Below are 14,724 nucleotides of genomic sequence, written 5' to 3'. Positions count from 1 at the left end.
ATATCAAAGCCCGTGTAAATGAGAAATCAATGTCTAAAGTGTTAATTGAAACTGGATCAATCATTAATGCCCTTCTGGTGAGGATGTTAGGAAGTTTGGGCAAGAGTGAAGATGACTTAACCCCACAAAAATTTTTGTTGTTACATTAATTTTTAGGGAAACCACCAAGATCATTGGGGTTTTCCCAACTGATGTTAATGTGGGGAGTGTCATATTTGTGCATATTTTTTGTGGTAAACTCATATTCAAACTTCCAAGCGTTGTTAGGCAGAGATTGGATCCATGCAAATCAATGGATATCATCCTCTATGCACCAGCTCCTATTATTTTGAAAAGTAGATGATGTAGAGATTGTGGAGGCTGAAGCACAGTCTTTTCAAGCCATTGCAAGAATTTAATCTAGATACTACAACAGAGATTTGACCCATTAAAGTTCATAGAAAAAGTAAAAGAAGGAGTGTAGCGATCCCGACGGTAGCAGAAGCGAGAAATTGTGGTTTTGAGATAGAGACAGTCAAGAACAGCAAGGGAGATATGTAGAAGGCATAGAACTAAGTCTTTTGATTTATGGACAAAAGAGCGAGAAGAAGATGAATGCAAGTGAGAGCGGGAGACGTCTTCTATTAATTTGAAATCCAACTTTGGAGTTGAATGGGATATCTGGCTCAGAATGAATGACCCAATTCCAAAACATTAATTGGATTTCACTGTTGCAAAAGGGCAAGTTGCAAATAGGCATATACACAAGCAATTGGCTCATAAGGCCAATGCTTGCGCGACAAATTTGTTGGAGTTCAAAATTTAATTAAACCAAAGATTTTAATTAGAACGAATAATTGTTTTTCTATGGGATGTTTCATCAAATTCTATTCTAGGTACTACAATAGAGATTTGGCTCATAAGATGTTTCATCAAATTCTATTCTCTTTCATTTATTTTCGGTGTGGAGATTAGAACGAATAATTGAGTTTAGAACCCACTGTCTTTTGATTCCATAGAAATTAGATTCTTTGCATTTTTTTTTTTACATAAATTAGTGTTTATAGCACCTGACACGTTCTCATTCTCAAGAAATCGTTCAAACAATGTGAAATGAATTGAAATTACCTTAAAAGTAGCATCTGAAGGACTTCCAAAATAATACTATTTTACCAATGAAAGGTTTGTTTTTATAATAAAAAGTTTTTTAAAATAATAAAAATGTCATATTCTACCCACCAAAAATTGTTATACAGATTTGATTTTTTACTGCCTGATACCTCGCTACTGCCCATTGTCACATTCAATTCAATCTAGTTTATAACATTCAAAGTGCCAATCCAGCACGGCTCCTTCGTTTTCGGGTATCTCTACTCTGAATTTTTTTATACATAAATTACATAATCCATCCCCGAAAATTTATTCAGTGGCCCGTTTCATCCCCGATCGGATCATACATAAATATATTCGAGGTTAATCATCTCTGTCAAGAACATCTTTATGCATGCAAGCCAGTATCTTCATGATGTGCATCGCAGCCCTTTCAAATTCATCAAGAAACCTTAAAGCTTTCCTGCAATCGCCTGGCATGAACTTGAAGCCCTGCATCTCTCAAAGCATTCATGGCCGAATTATAAAACCTCGAATCCAACATAGTACCCTGCATTTTCATGTCTTGCAACATCTCAACTAGTTCATCGACTCGATTCATCTTCGATAAAACAGCAACCATGATACCGGCCAATGCCCTATCAACGGTCCCGCCGTTCAACCTAAACTCTTGATAATACTTGATGCAAGTTTCCAATTCCTTCGCCCTATTATAAGCTCCGATAATAGTCGTGTAACTCACTTTATCTGGGGAAACTCTGCGTCGTTTCATCTCTTTCCATGTCTTTTCGATGACCCTCAAGTTTAGAGCCTTTCCATGCATATCTAATAAAGAATTATACGTCCAAACATTAGGTTCAACTCCTTTTTCTTTCATCTTGGCTACGAGTTTCATCGCATCTCTTATACGTCCCATTTTTCCATACGCAGCAACCATACTAGAATAGGCCACAACACAGCTATCGAATCCTTTTCTTTCCATCTCCGAGAATAGCGTTTCCGCGTTAGAATATAACCCAAGTCGGCAGTATATATTCAAGATTGATGCATATGTCACTTGGCCAGGATCACTGCCTTGCGAGACAAGATCTTCATATACTTTTATGGCTTGTTTGAGACCTCTTTTCTTGGAGAATCCATTCACAATCGCGCAAAAGATGCAGTCTGACACTCTAACATTTACTCGTTTCATAGTTGCAACAATTTCAACAGTTTTTTCGAGCAACCCTTCTTCGACATACCTCAACACGAGCTTCAAAAACAGAGCAGGATCCCTTAACATTTTCTTGCTTTCTGCTTCTTCCATAAGCTCCTCAGCCAGTTTTACTTCACCAATACTTGCAAAAGAACTTATCAAAGACGAGTAGATTAAATGGTCTTTGGGTATGCGTTTCTTCTGCATTTCTCTAAATAACTCGAGAGCTTCGAAACACCGGCCTAGTTTCCCTAAGGATTCACATATAATCCAATAAATCTGGGAGAAAAACGGAGATGGGGTATCACCAATTTTTTCCATTTTTCGATCCTCAATTTCTCGAAAGATTTCAATGGCTTTTTCGTAATGTCCCATTTTCAAATGGGCTTCCATTATTCGACAACAACAAGCGGCATCTAAAGAAATTTCACCAGATCTCATTCTCTGGTACAGAACAGTCGTGCTGCTATACATATGCAACTGGTTGTAGCCTTTCATGGCCGAATCGAAAGCCGAAACAGCAACTTCTAAATCCGCAGCCAAGAAAAATTCTAACAGTTCATTAACAAGTTTGAATTTTCTAGCTTTAATACAGCTACCAATTAATGCGCGACATGTAGATTTCCCAGGAATAACCTTAAAATTCTTGAAATCTTCACAGAGTGTAAATAATAAATTCCATTTCTTGGAACGAATCAAGTACCTAGTTAGAAGATTTAGCGTATATTTCTGAGGTCTAAACTCCGTTTTCTCTTTCGCCTTTTCGTAATACTGGAACGCCAGCTCTTGAGTCTGTGGATCATTACACATACCACATATCAAACTATTCGATTCCTTTGAATCATTCGGTAAATCAATAATGTTTTCACATTTCTCCACCTCACTCGCTAAGACCGTGACACGCTGTTGAATCACCGGAACATTTTCATTATAAGTCGATTCATCTTCTTTCAATACAGATGGGGATGAACAAGTTGAAGAGTTTGGTTTCGTGATTCTTGAATTTAGATTCAAGAAGAGAAAAGAAACCAAGGGATGAGATTCATTTTCGCCGCATAGATGGTATGGAATGGGAATGTGCTGAAGGGTCTTTCTGCTGTTACAGTAGAAGCAAGAAGGTATTGAGAAGCAATCTGGAAATTTTGCAATGGCCATTGAAATTTTTAAATTTTTTTTTAGCAAGCAATTTTAAAACATTCTGGAATTTGAACAAGGGGAGATAGATTTCTTGCACTGTTTTGCTTTGTCTAAGATTGCATCTTATCTCACCACCACCTTATCTGTATAGATTTTTTGCATGGTGATTGCTTTGTGATCCATTCATTGGGTGACACGTGGACTACTGTGAACTTTCAGTTTTCCAGCCACACGGTCGGTTTTTTTTTTATTGTATATTTATTATTTAATATATTTTGTGAAAAATGCGTGTGTAAATTAAACATGAATCATCAGTCGAACTCATCGTCTAAATTTGTCTATTCTAGTTTTTTTTAATCCTTGTAAGACTAATTGGTTATTGGTCATATATCTTATATCCTTTTGCTTCCATGAATACTTATATGATATCGAAAACTATTGTTATTGTACAATAAAATGTTGACGTATTTTGTGTCACATCAGCATTACGACAAAATTGGAAAAAAAAAAACAACTTATAGAGCTAAGATTCAATTTTAATTACCAAGTCATCATTCAGTACTAAAGATAAAACATTGATTGATTAGACATCTTTATTTTATCAAACATTTGATTCTAATTTTATAAATTTTTTATGTTATAAATTGTTATATTATCAATTTATATGTATTTATCATCCATATATTAGAGACGGAACCAATGTTGAGATATGGTGGTTTCCAACCCCACCTAAAAACAATTAGTAGTTTTAAAATTTTCTTTGTATCCCTTAATTTGTACTAGGACCCAATAATTTGCTAAAAAGCATAGAATCACTTAATTAATTTAATAGGCTAACAAACACTATGTTTTTCAAATTTCAAGCTGAAAACACCCTGAGCTTAGAAACATTTATGATAATGTTCGGTTAAATTGGATGAGTTGTGTGGGAAATTTTTCTAGTCGAGTTATGTTTCTTTCCTGGGAGGGTTGGGAATCGGTCAGACGGATCCCGAGCTGAGTATTATACACACTGGGAAAGCAAATAACGTTAGTGGGGCGACAGAAAGCTTCACGGAATAGCCACTCCGATGTTCAAGTCAATCGAATATCCGTGTAAAGAAAAGTGTTGTATAGAGAACATATATTGAGTGCTTGTGGAAATGTTCGGTGAATGTCCCTAATGATCGAGCGAACCCGCGTATTTATACGAGAAAAAAATAATGATGACCGTGTTTTCAGTGTTCGGTCACTCCTCATGACCAGACAGTTGGTCACGCCCTGCCCTCTGACAATGGTACGATAGACAACTCATACTACTTCTAGTCTTATCACATCACCCCCACGTGCATTGATTGATATACTAATGATTTCGAGGCACGTCGATTCATATATGTGGACCAAGACTCGATCCCTTTCTTGAGTTATTGATACATTATCATAGTCTTCTTACATCGCCTGGACTAGATAGGGAGCCCAGGCTTGATGAGTATGTGCTGGTCAACTCAGTTTTCTTGGTTGTTGTATACCTAGATATGGTTTATATAAGAGCACGCTCATTACACGGGCTGATTTTCTCTCTGGTATCCCCAGGCTCCCGATCTCTTACTCTTCCAGAGTTCGAAGAAGACTCGGGATATTTCAAAAGTATCACCACTAAAGCCCGAGTCATCCTCGAACTCGGATGGACTAAGAGACTAGGAACCTGGCCCCCACTGAGCTGGTTGAGATCCCATTCTATGTTGTTGAAGACAAATTAAACATTATCTTAGATTCCCGACATGTGATGCATAAGAGAAGGAATTTTGGGCCCGAGAAGGGTAGGGTAATAGCTTAGAAGGTGCAAAAATTGCTTAAGGCCAGGCACATTAGGGAAGTCCAATTCTTACTTGGCTATCAAATGTAGTCCTGATCTGGAAAACCACTGACAAATAGAGAATATATATAGACTTCAGGGACCTGAGTAAAGATTGCCCCAAAGATTGTTATACTTGCCCTTGAATCGATCAGTTGGTGGACTACATCTCAGTGTATGAGTTGCTTTGTTTCATTGATTATCTATCAGGGATACGACCAAATCTCCTTGGCCTGAGAAGATTAATACAAGGTCAGCTTCATTACCTCGGATGGTATATTCTCTATTATACATTTATGTCATTTGTATCGAATAATGCAGTGGCCACTTATCAGCGATTGACGGATATGGTATTTGAGAAACAAGCTGGGAGAAAATTAAAGTATACGGCGAAGATATTCTTGTTAAATTTAGAGAGAAATCTTGTTTAATACCAGATCTCGAGAAGACATTCTCAACTCTTAGAGAATATGGGGTAAAATTAAATCTAGTTAATTGTACTTTTGGGATTATGAGTGGCAAATTACTCGGGTACATGGTGACCGAAAGAGGGATTGATGTCAACCTGGAGAAGAGCCCGGGTCATCCTCGGACTCGGGCAGAGTAAAAAATCGAGAGCCTGGGGCTACCGGAGAGAAAATCAGCCCGGATAAAGAGAGTGTTCTTATATAAACCATTATTGGGTATGCAACAACTAGGGAAACTGATTAGACCAGTACATACTCATACAAGCCTAGGCTCCCAGCCTATTCCGGACTGTGTAAGAAGGCTATGATAATGAATAAGGCACCCTATCTTTGCCCTCACATCATGATCGTTGCCCGAGCATCTCGTGATAGACATCAACTCTGGCCCCACAATTATGAAACGCCATGACTCGAAATCATTATTAGTACATCAATCAACACACATGGGCGATATGACAAGACTAGATTCTGTATGAGTTACCAATCATAATAGTGGGCAAAGCGTGAGCAACTATCTGATCATGAGGAGTGATCAAACACTGAAAACAAAGTCATCATTATTTTTCTCCTATAAATACTCGGGTTTGCTCGATCATTAGGGTTATTCGCTGAACATTTCCACTAGCACCCAGGAAAGAAACATAACCCGACCAGGTAATTATTCACCCAGCTCACTCAATTTAGCCAGACATAATCAATCTACTTGCTATTTTTTTTACTTTATTATTATTCACATAATGTAAGGACCGTGTATCGTATTATCGTAAATCATGTGTGATTATCGATAATTTATGAAATTGTCATGTGATTATGTAGTTGATGTATGTCATGACAATGGAAATGAGAAAATATGTGGTGATAATGAAAGATTGTATTAGAAATTGATTTGTGTTTGAAAAGTATGCTGAACCGCAATACAAAAATGACACATGTTACGGTTTTTGGCATAATCATCTGAGTATTAGTCCAAATGGGATGAGATTAATTCCATTGGAAAGCTAATACATAGTACTAAAACTTTCATGTTTTGAGTTTTGTCCAAATCCATTTGGAAATATGGGCAAAATCACCCCGAAGTGTATCATGTGCGTTGCAGTTCCTGCAGTGACACATTTTGGGAGAATGAGCATAACTCTCGCATACGATATCCAAATTGAGTGAAATTGGTGGCAAATGAAAGCCAAGACATAGAGCTACAACTTTTATTTTTTCCACTTTGGCAAATTCGGAATCTAAAATAGCATTTCGGACAGAACAAGACGCGCATCTGCGCAGACCCGCGCGCACAGGCAGCACATGGCTCGCATATGCGCGAGTTCCGGCGCGCATATGCGCGAGTTTCTCTGGAACATTATTTAAGAAATGATAAAGATCAGATTTTCAGTATATATCTTCTTCTTCCTTCGAAGGTTTGAGATGAAAGGTTGGGAAATTGATTTCTTTTGTACGAAATCACCTCGAAACGTTGTCCAAACGCGAAACAAATTATATATTCGGAATCCTCGCGTCGAGAGCTTCCTTTTGAGGTAAGATTCTTTTGGTTTCAGCAGCTCTAAATATTAAAGTGCTGGAATAGCATGTATTTGAAGTTGATTTCAATATATGCGATAGCATCACCGGCAAGAAACTCGTATTCGAAGTCGGAATTGAATTATGCTATAATTTTGATTTGATATGAATTTTTGAAGTTTCAAAAGATATTTGAAACTTATATTATTGATTTTGAATGATGTTATTGATTGAAATGAATATGTTATTGATGTAGATAGATTATTATACCGAAATCTTCAAGCTACATCAATTGGAAACGAAGAATTGAGGTATGTTGCGACCGGGTAACATACGACAGGTATCTGTATTATATGATATATGTTTGATTGATTGGATTGAGATTACATGTCTATATGCCTTATTTGTTGAGTTTATGTGGCATACATGACATGCACGTTGAGCTATGATCCTTGGATACCCTGATATGATTTGATTTGATTCTGGGGTTTGTGAACACGATGCTATGTTTGGTATTACATGACCCTTAAAGCATAGACATTAGTGGCCCCGATGATTTGATTGAGATTTGGGATTTGATGGCGCTTTGTCGACGCTATCATACGATTATCCCTGATTGAGGCCGGTGTGCCAGCTCGAGCATTGATTTGATAGCGATTCGATTGATTCTGACATGTGCTCAGTGGATGGGCATTTGACCTGATACCTCCACGACATACATGCATTGCATATCATATATCATTGTTTAGATATCTGTGGTATATATTGTGGTTGCTTCAGACTGAGCTTTGCTCACCCCAGACGGGGCTGTTGTTGTCTTTGTATGTGGACAATGACAGGTACTCCAGGATATCAGGAGACCGGAGATGGTACTTCTGGAGGGAGTCACAGTTTGAGTTGAGGTTTCGTGGTCTTTCCCAGTATATATGTTATGTATCTATATATACCAGGGTATGTCCCGAGGATATGATTTGTTGTTGTATGAGTTGTTTTAATTATCTGTGGGCATGTTTTATGATGTGAGATGAAATACTATTTTTAGTATTCAAATAGCATATTTTGGGCTCATTGTAAAGAAATTTTAAACTCGTTTTCCGCTGTAATTAATTAACCCTAATCAAATTGCATTGTAATAACGATTAGGAGCTAAGGGCCCCACACATAAAAGAAATCCCAGTAAACTTATTTGCTAGGCTTTTCTTCCTCCTTGTTTTTTATACTAAAGGTATGTTTGGTATGGGTGATAAGCAAAAGATAGATTGATAAACCCATGTTTGTCTCATTTTTTATAGACCCAATCAAGAAGCACATGATAAAAAAAACCTATTTGGGTGAAAAGACATCACATTTTTTTGGGAAGATTGCCAATCTAATTCCTAAAATATAACATAAATTACTAATTTAACCCCGAAAGTATCTACAAGCGAGATCTAGAATTTTAAGAAGAGTTTTTTCTCTGGTACTTGGGCTTTAATTTATTTTGCATTTATTTTTTGTATATTTTGAAATCAAAATTCATGTTTTCTCGGGCACTTGGGCTTTAAAGTCGGGTTTTGAAATTGGACTCAATGGTGCCCAACTCTGTCAAATTAAAAAAAAAATCGACTTTTATTCAAAAACAAGATTTTAAGAAATTTAGAAATTTTATAATTATAATAAACCTCATCTGAAATTTCAAATTAAAATAAGCAAAATTATATTTGCTTAATATAATATTAATATTATTTTTAATAATATTACTAAAAGATTTGAAGCCCAAAAAAATTATGTTTTTGAGCATTAACTTAGTTCAAGAATCTGAATTTTATAAACTAGTTGATACATAAATTGAATTGAAATTTATGAGTTTTGAAGGTTAGAATCTACATGATTTGAACTCTATTCTTTGATGATTTATATTTTTTTTATTTACACACACATTACATAAATAATTACACAATGAAACTAAATAAAATTAAAAAATAGAGAAAAATAGTTAGAAATCAATATTAAAAATGAGATAAAGTGCAAAATCATATTAATTTTTATTAAAAAATAAATTGTCAGATAAATACATAATTTATAATTTAAAATTTTACAAAATATTTATTTATTAACAGCAGAACACACGGTTTTGAAAACACCGCTACAAATATTATTTTATATACCAAATTGTCATAAATGCTAATTTAGGGTATTTTTGTCTCAACAACATAAAATGTAAAATTTATCATACACATTAAAATCTTACCAAACAAAACATGTCTTATCACAAAATATTATATACCCTTACTTTGAGTTTTGTCATCAATCCAATTATTTATCCTATCTTACACACCAAACATAGCCTAAGAGTATTACTTTTTATTGTGAATATCGGTAGAGTTGACCCGTCTCACAGATAAAGATTCGTGAGACCGTCTCACAAGAGACTTACTCCAAATATATTTGGAAGAACTCATTGACAAATATAATATTTCAAATGTTATTGATCTTTACGATCTACATATTTTATGTTATTTTAGTTGAATAATTAAATTTTTGTGCACCTTTTATAAATGAATATTGGAGTGACTCTTCTTTTTTTACTTTATTTATAAAAGTTTTCATATTTTAAGATTCTATTTAAATAATTTAAAATTTAACATCTTTTTTATTTAAATTTTTTTGGGACGAACCCCCACACCTATATCTTAATTCATGTCTCCTATTTTAAAAAATTAAGCGTTAAAATTTAATAGATTGGTAGCATAGAACCTTGTATAATTAAGGTCAAAAAAGGCCTAACTAGTAAATTTAAGGGCATTTCAATCTATTTATGTGAAGGAAAAGGCAAAAAAAAAAAAAAAACCTACAAATTAAATGTTTCTAGATCATTGTATTTTAAGCTTTAATTTTGAAAAATAGAGGGTTTATTAGCAATTCCTGGGAGGGAAAATGCACTTCCGATCTCCTCTGAAATGGAGATGCATGAAATATAGCTTTAACAATGGTGAGAGCATCCATCTCAATAATATAATAGTAAGTCTCTTGTGAGACAGTTTTACATGTCTATATCTGCGAGATGGGTCTATCTGATTTATACCTATAATAAAAAGTAATACTTTTGACATAAAAAATATTGATTCGCGTCAGATATTTATCTTACAAAATTTTTTGAGATAATCTAATGTGTCCACCCAAACTGCGATCCTATCTCTACCGCCTAAATTTCCTTCTTTTTTTTTTGGATATATCTTTATGTTGTTTTCCTAAAATAATACATATATAGAAGCAACAACTTTACATTAATAACTTTTATGATTTAAATAAAAGAGACCGGGAATCTTTACAAAGATAACTGGTCTGTGTTTTCGTTGTTAAACATACAATATTATTAAGAAAATTATGAACTAAATACGTCATATCTACGACCTAACCCTGCCTAAAATGTGTTTAGTTAAATCAAAAATTATTAATTTAGAATCTTCTTATAAAAATATCATTCTTCCTAGATATCTGCTAAGGTTGTCTTTTTAGAATGTGATTTTTAAGTTGAATTAGCTATTCGGCGAGTGCACATATGATGTCTTTTGTAAAATATAAAATCTTTTTTTAAAAAATAAAAAATCTCACATGTAAGTTAAAGTTGTTGAAAATTAATATTTTAATATTGAATATTTGAATATTGAATGTTGAATATTTGAATGTTAAAAATTAGGTAAAATTAGGTGTTGAATATTGAAATTTGTGTGTGATGATGAAGGTAATGATGTAATTTATTTTTGGATTATTTGTAAATATTTTCAATAAATAGATATCTCATTTGTGAAGAAAATCACAATTGAGTTGAGAGAAAAATATTATAAAGTGTGTAGTGTGATAATTTTGAGAGTTTGAGATGTTTACTTTTTACCGTAAATTTTTACTTTTTCACAACACGTTATCAGCACGAAGCTCTAAAAGTCCTCCATATTTTTCCAAGCTCCAAAACAGAAGAAAAAGTACCACCATGTCAAACTTGACAAAGCTCGAATTTGTTGCACTCGACATTACAAGGAAAAATTATATGCCATGGACTCTCGATGTAGAAATGCATCTTGAATCATTGGGTCTATGCGAGACTATTAAAGAAAATGATATATCTTCATCACAAGAAAAAGCAAAAGCTATAATATTTTTGCGCCGAAATCTTGATGAAAGTTTGAAATGTGAATATCTCATCGAAAAAGATCTCATGGCTCTGTGGAAAGGATTAAAAGAAATATTTGAACATATAAGAGAAGTTATACTTCCGACCGCCCGTGATGAATGGAATATGTTGAGATTCCAAGATTTTAAGAAAGTAAGTGATTACAATTCGACGATGTATCGAATAATCTCGCAATTAAAATTTTGTGGACATGAGGTTACGGAATCGGAAATGCTTGAAAAAACATTTTCCACATTTCATGCATCAAATATAACTCTACAGAAACAATATAGAGTGCGTGGATTTGCGAGATATTCTGAACTTATTGCCTGTCTTCTTGTGGCGGAAAAGAACAACGAGCTATTAATGAGAAATCATCAGTTCCGACCCACTGGATCAACAGCATTTCCAGAAGTAAATGCTGTAAGCAAAAATGAATTTAAACCTGGAAACCAAAATCAAAGTTATAGACAAGATTTTGGTCGAGGACAAAATCGAGGTCGTGGTCGTGGACGTGGACCTGGAAGTGGTCGTGGTCGTGGACGCGGCCATGGTTTTGAAAATAATCGAGATATTTATTTCTATAACTCATCTCAAAAGAGCGTCCCAAACCATCCACCGAAAAGGTATCAAGAGAATATGAGTGTTAATGAGAATCACTCAAAAAAATTTGAAAGTTCTTGTTTCAGATGTGGTACTCCAGGACATTGGTCCCGTATTTGTCGAGCCCCTGAGCACCTTTGTAAATTTTATAAAAAAATCAATAAAAGGGAAAGAAAAGGAGACCAACTTTACTGAACACAGTGAACCTTTGAGTGGTTCAACTCATTTTGATGCTGGAGATTTTCTGATTGATTTCTCGGACAATGATCAATTTGTTGGTGGAAAAATATGTAAAATATTTTATGTACTCGTATGATAATGTTTTATAGTGTGTTATATTTTTAAATATGTATTGTATTGTATTTTTATAAATGTATTGTCAGTAATTTTATTTCATTGCATATTTTTTTTTAAAGTTCAAATATGAAAAAGCTATTAACCAAGCTGAAGTTTGCATACCTGATAGTGGTACAACGCACACTATCCTCCGAGATAAAAGATATTTCTTGGAACTAAAACCAACAAAAACAATGGCGAATACAATATCAGGTCCTGTAGACTTGATTAAAGGATGTGGTAAAGCACAATTTTTGTTTTCTAATGGTACAAAATTTTCGATCAATGATGCTTTGTATTCATCACAATCGAAAAGAAATTTGTTGAGTTTTAATGATATAGTCCCATGGGTATGATACTCAAACAATAAATGAAGGGAATGAGAAATATATGTGTCTTATCACTTATAAATCAGGAAAGAAATATGTTATTGAAAAACTACCAATGCTTCCTATTGGATTGCATTATACACATATAAGTCACATTGAATCAAACATGGTAGTTGATAATTCTTCAATATTAACCAATTGGCATGATCGATTAGGACATCTTGGTTTAACTATGATGCGAAGAATTATAGAAAATACACATGGTCATCCGTTGAAAGACCAGAATATCTTTCAAAATAATAAGTTTCAATGTAAAGCATGTCCTCTTGGAAAACTTATTATAAGCCCATCACCAGCCAAAATCCAAACCAAATCACCAATGTTTCTTGAACGTATTCAGGATGATATTTGTGAACCAATCCATCTACCATGTGAACCATTCAGATACTTTATGGTATTGATTGATGCCTCCAGCAGATGGTCACATCTATGTTTATTGTGAACTCGAAATGTTGCATTTGCAAGATTACTTGCTGAAATAATAAAATTGAGGAATCAATTTCCCGATTATACAATCAAGAAAATTAGACTTGATAATGCTGATGAATTTACTTCCCAAACTTTCAATGATTATTGTATGTCTATGAGAATCATTGTTGAGCATCATGTTGCTCATGTACATACACAGAATGGATTGGCTGAATCATTGATTAAACGTCTGCAAATGATTGCTAGACCAATGATTATGAAAACAAAGCTCCCTATTTCTATATGGGGACATGCAATTTTCATGCTGCTGCATTAATTCGCATCAGACCAAGTGCATATCATAAATACTCCCCATTGCAGCTTGCATTTGGTAAAGAACCAGACATTTCTCATCTGAGAATTTTTGGATGTATGGTGTATGTGCCTACTGCACCACCGCAACGAAAGAAAATGGGACCTCAAAGAAAGATTGGAATTTATATCGGTTATGATAGTCCATTAATCATTCGATATCTTGAACCTCAGACAGGCGACGTGTTCACAGCACGTTTTGTTGATTGTCATTTTAATGTGGAAATCTTCCCGATGTTAGGGGGAGAACAGAAACATACCGAAAAGGAAATTACATGGTATGTATCATCATTGTTACATCTGGATCCAAGAACAAAACAATATGAAAAAGATGTACAGCAAATTGTGCACTTGCAAAGAATAGCAATTCAAATTCCAGATGCATTTGCAGACACAAAAGAGGTAACTAAATCATATATACATGTTGTAAATACTCCTGCTCGAATTGAAATTCCAAAGAAACAAATTGAACAAAGTAATGATGTAGTAAAACGCCTGAAGCGTGGAAGGAGTCGGTTCAAAGGATAAAAATCCTCGAAAAAGAAAATTCATAGAGAAACACAATGATCACAAAATAGAGAATGATGTTCCTGAATAAACACATGATGATCACAAAATAGAGAATGTTGTTCCTGAAGAAACACATGATGATGAAAATGTTCTGTCAGAACAACAAACTGACGAGAATCATGAAATCTCTATCAATTATATTAATACTGGAAAAATATGGAACCGAAAAGAAATAGAAGAAATTGAGTATATATTTTCTTATAATGTGGCAATCGACATCATAAATGATAATGAAGAAAAATCTTTTGGTGAATGTAAAAATCGGCAGGATTGAATAAAATGGAAAGATGTCATCCAAGTTGAATTGGATTCGCTAAATAAACGTAATGTTTTTGGACCTATAGTCCTTACACCTGAAGGTGTAAAACCTGTTGGATACAAATGGGTTTTTATTCGAAAGCGAAATGAGAAAAATGAAATAGTAAGATATAAAGCTCGACTTGTTGCACAAGGTTTTTCTCAAAGGCCTGGAATTGATTATGAAGAAACGTATTCTCCTGTGATGGATGCAATTACGTTTCGGTATTTGATTAGCTTGGCAGTATCTGAAAATTTAGAAATGCGTCTTATGGATGTTGTTACAGCCTACTTATATGGATCACTTGATAGTAATATATATATGAAAATCCCTGAAGGATTTAAGATGCCTGAAGCACAAAGTTCAA

The 14,724-nt window shown here is 34.4% G+C and overlaps 1 protein-coding gene across 1 annotated transcript; it reads right to left on the bottom strand.

Annotated features, from left to right (window-relative positions):
* Positions 1–1,172: 1,172 nt before the first annotated feature.
* On the bottom strand, positions 1,173–3,540 carry LOC140959095 (uncharacterized). The gene has a single exon (XM_073416846.1). The coding sequence runs from the start codon at positions 3,437–3,439 to the stop codon at positions 1,532–1,534; it is 1,908 nt and encodes a 635-aa protein (XP_073272947.1). The 5' UTR covers positions 3,440–3,540; the 3' UTR covers positions 1,173–1,531.
* Between the last annotated feature and the right edge of the window lie 11,184 nt (positions 3,541–14,724).

The sequence above is a fragment of the Primulina huaijiensis genome, chromosome 15, assembly GCF_012295235.1.
Source record: "Primulina huaijiensis isolate GDHJ02 chromosome 15, ASM1229523v2, whole genome shotgun sequence".
NCBI lineage: Eukaryota > Viridiplantae > Streptophyta > Magnoliopsida > Lamiales > Gesneriaceae > Primulina > Primulina huaijiensis.
This window is presented reverse-complemented; position numbering and strand designations above follow the sequence as displayed.

Coding starts and splice junctions, on each gene's coding strand:
- LOC140959095 (XM_073416846.1), bottom strand. CDS start 3,439: ATGGCCATTGCAAAATTTCCAGATTGCTTCTCAATACCTTCTTGCTTC.